General features: G+C 46.6%; 1 protein-coding gene across 1 annotated transcript; it reads left to right on the forward strand.

Annotated features, from left to right (window-relative positions):
* Positions 1 to 561: 561 nt before the first annotated feature.
* On the forward strand, positions 562 to 2,146 carry LOC147692576 (toll-like receptor 9). Its single transcript, XM_086939537.1, has one exon. It carries the CDS (start codon positions 602 to 604, stop codon positions 2,144 to 2,146), a length of 1,545 nt encoding a protein of 514 aa, XP_086795663.1. The 5' UTR covers positions 562 to 601.
* The last annotated feature ends 5,822 nt before the right edge of the window (positions 2,147 to 7,968 follow it).

Below are 7,968 nucleotides of genomic sequence, written 5' to 3' on the forward strand. Positions count from 1 at the left end.
CTGCTTTGGGATAGCAAAGTGAGATTTAGTTGGTAGCATTGCAAAAAGAAGCTTGGTTACCTTCAACGGTTCCTATATTACTATCGCAGAGTCACATAATGCAATATATATTACTTTTGTGAAGTAGAAAATGTTCCTAAAAGACAATTCCATGCTATTGACCTGTACAACTGGAAAAACAATAACTCTAGAAGGAGCAACAAAAGGTATGCTCCCTCTGTCTGAGTTAAGGCTAATCATAATAACAATAATAATATTGCATCCACACATCGACCTAACAACTATATTGCAGTGTAACTATATAATTACTCTTCTGTACTATACATCTACTTACCAAGACTTACCCTGTGCTGTGGTGGTTATGTTGATGCTGTGGATGCAATTTTCATGCAGTATAGCACAAGTGATTTAGTTGTGCCACTCTCCTGTCACATTTGGCCTGAAATTTTGTCAAATGCTTATATCAAAGACATTAGAACATTATTTTTCATTATAATTGCTTGTAATGAAATGTTTATTAGAGCTACTTGAATAAAGTTATCTCCATTTGTTTTAGACTTCCAAAAGGAGCATCACAGGTTTGATTCGTGCTTCTCTTGTGATGTATACTGTGCAGATTGGCTGGGCCACATTGCCTCGGTTCTTTCCTTGTGATGATACCAAGAACTTCACCGGTGTCAATTGCCGCCGAAGAGATTTAGAAGAAATTCCACCTATCAAGTCTCCTAAAGTGATTGAGATTGACCTCTACAAAAATAAGCTGGTTCTGATAGCGAATGGCTCCTTTTTGGGAGTTCCAAATCTCCAGAGCCTTAATTTAAGTTGGAACTGTCCTCCTCAAAGTTTACAACCTGACAGAGAGCCCTGCAAGCTCACAATTTACCAAAATGCTTTTGTAGAACTTCACCACCTACAAACTCTGCACCTGGCAGGTAATAGCTTGACAGTGATCCCTCGGCTGCCCTCCAATTTGATAGAGTTAAATTTGGAGATGAACAATATAGTACATTTGGAATTTCAGAATATGTCTGGAATCATTCACCTGAAAGCTCTGTATCTTGGTATGAACTGCTACTACCAGAATCCATGTTACTCTAATCTTACCTTCACCAGGGACCTCTTCATAGATGCAGATTCCTTGGAACTACTATCACTAAAATTCAACAACCTCACTAGCATACCATTGGGCCTCCCGTCAAGTTTGGTCAGCCTGGATTTAGCAGAAAATAAGATTCCAGAATTAAGACCCTCAGATTTTGACAACCTTACAAACTTGAAGTATCTCGACCTGAGATGGAACTGCCAACGGTGCGACCACGCAGCTCAGCCTTGCTTCCCTTGTTCAAATAATTCAGCCCTTCATATCCACCTTGATGCATTCCGTAATCTTAGGGAGCTTAAAGAATTGAATTTAAGAGGAAACTCTTTACGAGAACTGCCAGACAGTATATTTGAGCCCTTAGCTAATTTACAAAGTTTGGAACTTTCTGACAACTTTCTGGCTCTTGTCATCGCAAATGGAACACTTTTTTCCAAACTTCCCAAAATGCAGAATCTTAGTCTAAACTATAACTACAAGCCTCTGAACACCTTCACAAAGCTAATTCTTTCCCATGCCATGAAGGATATGCGCTCGCTAAGATACATTTCACTCAACGGATATTTCTTCAGAAACCTTGATGAAAGTGGCATTGAACCACTTTTAAGTCTACCAAACCTTCAGTACGTTACTTTCAGGACAAACTTCATTGAAAATGTAAACCTGACCCTCTTTCACGGGTTCAATCATTCTCGACTTATTGATTTGTCTGAAAACATACTAACGCTTTCCACATCCTGCAAGGCATCTCAAGAGAGGGAAACACTGAGACTTTCCCGCGAAACTACCCTGCCTGAATTTTACAGTTCTGTGGATGATAACAGAAGAGATACAGATAGTGATGAGCACCCTTCTTTTTATTTTAGCTACCCTGCATGTAAGCACTACAGTAAGACTCTTGATCTGTCCTTCAATAACATCCAGAGAATAGACCCAGAGGATTTTAGAGATATGAAAGATATTGAGTGCCTCAATCTTAGTTATAATTACATTAACCAAGCATTCAAGCGTTGGTTAACACGGATGGTATGGATAAATCCCAAATGATGAAGGGCGGATCCGAGTGGTGACTGATGGTATTTTCCTCATCCACCTGAGATGTTGAAGTTCACCTTCATATTGGTCAATCAGTTAAAGGGTTGTGTATTGTCAGATTGATGTCTATCACTCCTTAAACTCTTTAACTTTAGGGACAACCTTTAAAGCTGACTTCAGTTCCCTCAAAGCAGTGGAACATTGCCGGTCAAACCACCTTGGGGAGTCCTGTTCCTTTCTTGATGTTCTACACCTGAGAAGACCATCAATGCATTGTGCGACACCTTCAAATGGTATTATTAGGTCTGCCCCCTCCACTGCTGGGTCTAGGCATTTCCAAACCTGCTGTTCATTCTCTGAAAGTAACTCTGTATAAAAGGTTTCTCCATTAATATTGGCCCATCTCAGTCTCCTTCCCTGATCAATGGCTGAAATGATGCCACCGGGCTGAATTCAGTGTGGTTGCTTTGCTGGGTTGGGGTCCCGTATGGACAATACTAGAGGGCTATTGTCACTGAAAACACTGGTTTCTATAGTAAAACTTATAATCCAACACTTTAGTGTGTTGGGAACAAAGATAAATTCAATGAAGGTGCCCCTTCCCCTCCCTTTAAAAGTTGGGTGGATCGGGTTATCCTTGCCCACTCTGGTCAGGTCCATAGTGTGTACAAGAGCGTATATTCCCAAGACCTTACTTAGCTCATTTCCCTCCCTGGTGTGTTCCATATACAAGCTGTCTTCCATTGGGCAAGGGGACCATTCCCCCTTGCTGGTGATCAGGTGAGGGCACAAGTGGCAGTCAAAGTCTCCCATTAACACCAACTGGGCGCTCAATGCCCCAGACACTTCTATTCCTGCCAACCTTTGTTCCAACTCATCCAGTCTTGTTAAGGTCTGTCCCACTGTGATGGCATTGTAAAAATTAATGAAGATTAATTTTAGACCCTTATTCTGGTACCGGATCCCCTGCATGCAGTCTGAGTTCCAGCCTAGATCCTCCCATCTGCCTTAAAGCTTCAGGTCTACGTAGGTAATCAGTCCACCCTTAGCTTGTCCTTATGTGGACTTACGTGCCAGAACAATATACATTTTATAACCTTCCAGAGCTATTGGACTGCTGCTTACCGCCACGTTTCCTGCAAGCATATGATATGAAATCTCTTTATGTAGGCAAGCCAGTCATGATTTTCCAATTTATTCGACAGTCCTGCTATATTCCAGGAGATTATATCAATGTTTCCGTGCCTTGCGGCAACTGGGAGTTCAGGCCTGTGACAAATATGAGTACTTGAGGGTGCAAGGGGTACAACAGTATTCTCCACTAATCCTGGCCCACTAAGATCTTCAGGTCCAGTAGAGGGGATAAATGCACTGTGCTTAGGCGTAGCTGTCCCTCCAATGACTCGAGCAGGGGGCACACCCTCCCTTACAACCCCATGATCTGGCAACGAACCCCCAGTCAGTCCAAGTTGCTTAGGGCAGCGGCACTAAGAAGTGTAGTACACCTATTCATTACCTGCCCCCCCCCCCACTCTAGTCTGGCTGGGTGTTGTCTGGGATCATCGCAGTTTATTGGATGCATCGAGTCCCTGTAGAAAAAAATAAGAGGGAGCATTCTAATACTTGAACCACCCCCTCCCTGATTCGACCCCTTCCGTTGATTGTCAAGAAGTTCTCTTGCCAGTTCTGGGTACCTAAAATTTAAAATGACACAGTCTCCGGGGAATCTCTTCCTACTGTTTCCAATCCAGGAAACCCTTCTTGCCATTAGGATGTGTCTGTAATGTGTGATATTAAAACCTGCATTGTTCACCAGCCAGTGGGCCGCCTTGTTTATCAGGGTATGCGGGGTTTCAGCCCTCTCGTCACTACATTGAGGGATCCCTGTCAGGACCACAGTGTAGGGGCTTGATGCTGGTGGTAGGTCAAGTATCGGGAGACCCCGGGTATTCTGTGTGTGGTCTGCGCTACGTGGCCCTAAGTTTTTGGGTATGACTGGTCTGACCTCGGTGGTTCCGGGGACTACAATGATGTTGGGTCTGTGTTCTGGCCTTTCCCCCCTTATCTGCTCAATGTCTCCCCTTTTACTTGATGGTCCTGGGCATTACCTTTGTTATTTCCCTCCGTTGGGCCCTTAGTTGCAGCCTCCTTTCTTCCATCGGGTGGATCGGGCCCGTGGTTAGCCCCCCTAATCTTTCTTTAGTGTGGACTAACTTGTGGCCTAGGATGATCTCTGAGTCGCCTGCCCCATTGCGCATTAACCCCCTGATCATGGGGGATACGGAGCTGCCCTGTGCAAGTAGCAAAGAAGGCTTCTCCTCTATCACATTCAGTCTCTCGTACAAGGGCCCCAGCTGGGTAATTAACATTGTTTACAGCTTGGACCACTGTACTTTATCCGCCCCCTGGTTCGTCTCTGCGTCCTTACAGGCTTGACAATGAGAGGAGACTGTGGGGCCCCCTGCTTCTCTAACCCCACTCGCCTGAACTACACCCCTCTGTTTCAATTTTGATTTCGGCATATGATGCCCCCCCCCCCTCGATCGATTGCCTGGGGCCTTGGGATCAATTAAAGGAGGGGCCGTGGGTGGTATGCCCTTGGCTTTCATGGCCTTTTTTGAGCGGGGGAACACCTCACCCCTATCCCTCGGGGTGATTCCTGTTTCTGACACAACTATAGGTGTCTCATTCTCACCTTCCCCTCTCCCTATCAGGTCAGGTGTCAAAGAAATACGCCCTGAGGGGCCCTCCGTCTCATCTATAAAAATCTGTGTCTGGTTCCTATCAACATCGATTGATTCAGAAACTTGTGGAGCCAATCCCGCCCCCTGTAACAATGGAGTGGTATGAATTAAAATCTTTGTAGTATTACCAGTTGTTATATTCAATTGACCTAGGGAGATCCCCAGATCTGGTGATTTACAACTGGGTAAAGCGCCCACGGAGGATCGTTTGTGACCTATGATCGTATCCAGGGAGAGCCTCTTCTCTGTTAACTTGATTTTGTGGATGAGGAGAGACTCCGCCCTTGATAGAAATGCGTCCAGAGTCCCCTTGAACCCCCCCACCACCAAACTTGTGGCCTTTCGCTTACTCATCGTGCGAGATAGGAATTTATGGTTAGCTTGATCAGGATGTTACAAAAGGACCAATTATAAACAGCAGCGATCAATACCTTAGGGCTGGCAAGGTTCTGGAATGTCTCGCGCCCGTATACCCTGAAATGTCCTGGGTTCTCGCAATCAGGGGATGACTCTTTATTTTGTTAGCCTCCTCCTGTCTTTAAATATGGTGCAGGGCAGCTAGTTGGTGGTATTAGACTGGTCCTTCCATCTTCTTCTCGCTACCTTTCAGTCCAGCAATGCACTAGGACTCCCGAGTAAAAAATTAAGGGGGGGTGGCCCAGCCCGGCCTCCTCCGGTCTAAGACGGCCCACCCTTGTCCCGGGTTTCTCCCGCGCGCGTCCTGCGTAACTCGGGCCCCCGCCTCAACTTATGCGCCTCCTAGCGCGGTATCTGGCGTCAGTGGTGGGCGCGGCGCTCTGGGTGCTGGGAGTTGTAGTTTCTCCCCAGCACCGGCACAGGAACCCGCCCACGGCAACAACAGGCAGCAGCAAGCTCCCGCCGGGGCCGTGGAGCAAGGTGGCAGTATCAGGCGGTATCAGGCAGCAGGCAGGTTTGTTTGTCCCCCCCCCGGGTGCGGGCCCCCGCGGCAACTTATGCACCTCCTGGCGTGGTATCTGGCGTCAGTGGTGGGCGCGGCGCTCTGGGTGCTGGGAGTTGTAGTTTCTCCCCAGTACCGGCGCAGGAACCTGCCCGCTGCAACAACAGGCAGCAGCAAGCTCCCGCCGGGGCCGTGGAGCAAGGTGGCTGTATCAGGCAGCAGGCAGGTTTGTTTCAATTAACCTATTAAGTATAGTTTGTTAATGGGTATCTGAGCTATGGAAGGAGAATGTTTAAAAAGCTCACGATCCTTAGTTCAATATTTATACATCAAATGGACAAAATGCAACAGACCAAAACCTCATTCACCATGCGATTTGTTATACCTAGTTTTCCTGGTGAGGGATCAATTTAAATTAAATAATACAAAATTATAAAACAGAGAAGGTTGCTCCAAGGGCGAACATGCGTACGAGAAAATTTCTCGGTGTAAGTCAGTGAAAAGGAGAAATAGTAAGTGTCATAGAAGGAAAACAAGAACTTAATATAATTTGTACACAGTTGGACTGGTTGTAAATCACCGTCCTATTCGGCATAGCCACATTTATAATGCATATGGTCTGTTTGTATAGTTTACACAGATACAGAATTAAATTCTTTTTGGCATGGTATGGGTCACAAAAAAGTAGGTCTAGGCCTTTCCACGGGTGTCGACGTTTTGACCCTGGTTAGGGCTCAAGGGTAGTTGTAAGCCTCGGCTGTGCAGGTCTTCTTCAGGACAGGGGCAGGGTGTGGAAGGTCAACCTCATATAAGGAGGCTAAGTCACCCTCCGCGTGTTACGTGATGGGGAGGCCTGAATGGGGTGGGATGTAAGTAAGGTCCACACCAAGGGTGTGACACATTAGGGTGGCGGCCGGAAAGACAGACCACCACTCATCCGATGGGCTCCGTGAGCCTGCCGGTGCGTCGGAGGGGAATCATATCCCATGGCGGTGGCGGTGCCTGGCAGGCACCGCTGTAGGGATTATGATGTCCCTCCCCGCCAGCTGTTTCATGGCGGTTCAATCGCCATGAAAAGGCTGGTGGAAAGGGACATTTGGGCCCTGTAGTGGCCCCCCTTAACCCCTGGGTCTTAGTTTTGGGTTTTGGGGGGCACATACCCTTGCACCATGCGGCAGGAACCGCATGGTGCCTGCTATGTAGTGCAGAGATATGTAAAGTTTGTATTGCGGCGTATGCTGCAGCCAGCAGCACCCGCTGCAATACAAAATATAGGCATTACGACCACCGCGGTGGCTGTCGCATCCTAATGCCTATGGTGAGACCGCCGACATAATGTCGGGCGGTACCATTTCCGATAGGGTGCGGATGGACTTTTGCCATCCTAATCAGGCCCTAAATTATTATCTCTGAAAATCAGATTGCAGTGCCTTATTAGGTTCTGCTAACCCCAATCACTAAAATTCACCAGAGCTAAAAGGGACCGCTTACTAGAATCAGCAACCCATATCCTCAGCAAAGAGCAGGAGACCGGGCAACATAGTTTATATGCAGACTATTGAGCATATTTATATAAGTCCTTTGTTTGGGAAACTTTTAAAATGTTCTGGCTCGCTCTAAAATGTATCTCTCATGGGTTCAACATCTTCAAGCCCTTGGGAAAGGTTCTGGTGACCTTCTTGGTAGAAGCAGGTCAGTCACACACAACTGCTAACCTTCATTTCTCCACAGTAAGTGCTTTGTGTCCCATTATACATGATACGTCTGGATGTCAGGTGCTGTTTTGATGGTGTTTTATTTCAGTGCACAATGCATGTGGCACAGGATGGAGGTGTATTTCATAACAGTTAAGGCAATTCTGGCTTCTCACACTATGAGAAGTTCCGGTGGACTGCACATCAAATGCTGTATATTAGTTCTGACATTCAGCTGCTTGAAGGTTTCTGGTCCGTAGCCTTCTAATATGCATTCTGTGATCATTTCCTTTTCCCCTCGTCCTCTACATGGCCAGGAAGGAGCCTGAATGGATGCCCCCTTGTGATTGGGCCCTGGCTTCCCAGAAGTGCCCCCAGTTGCCCATAACCTCTGAACTTTTGCAGCCAAGTCTTTTTACTCCTTTGGAAAGCTGGAATAAAGCTCTGCAGCATGTGCCTGAAAAGGTGACATGCCAC

Source organism: Lissotriton vulgaris, chromosome 9 (assembly GCF_964263255.1).
Source record: "Lissotriton vulgaris chromosome 9, aLisVul1.2, whole genome shotgun sequence".
Lineage (NCBI taxonomy): Eukaryota > Metazoa > Chordata > Amphibia > Caudata > Salamandridae > Lissotriton > Lissotriton vulgaris.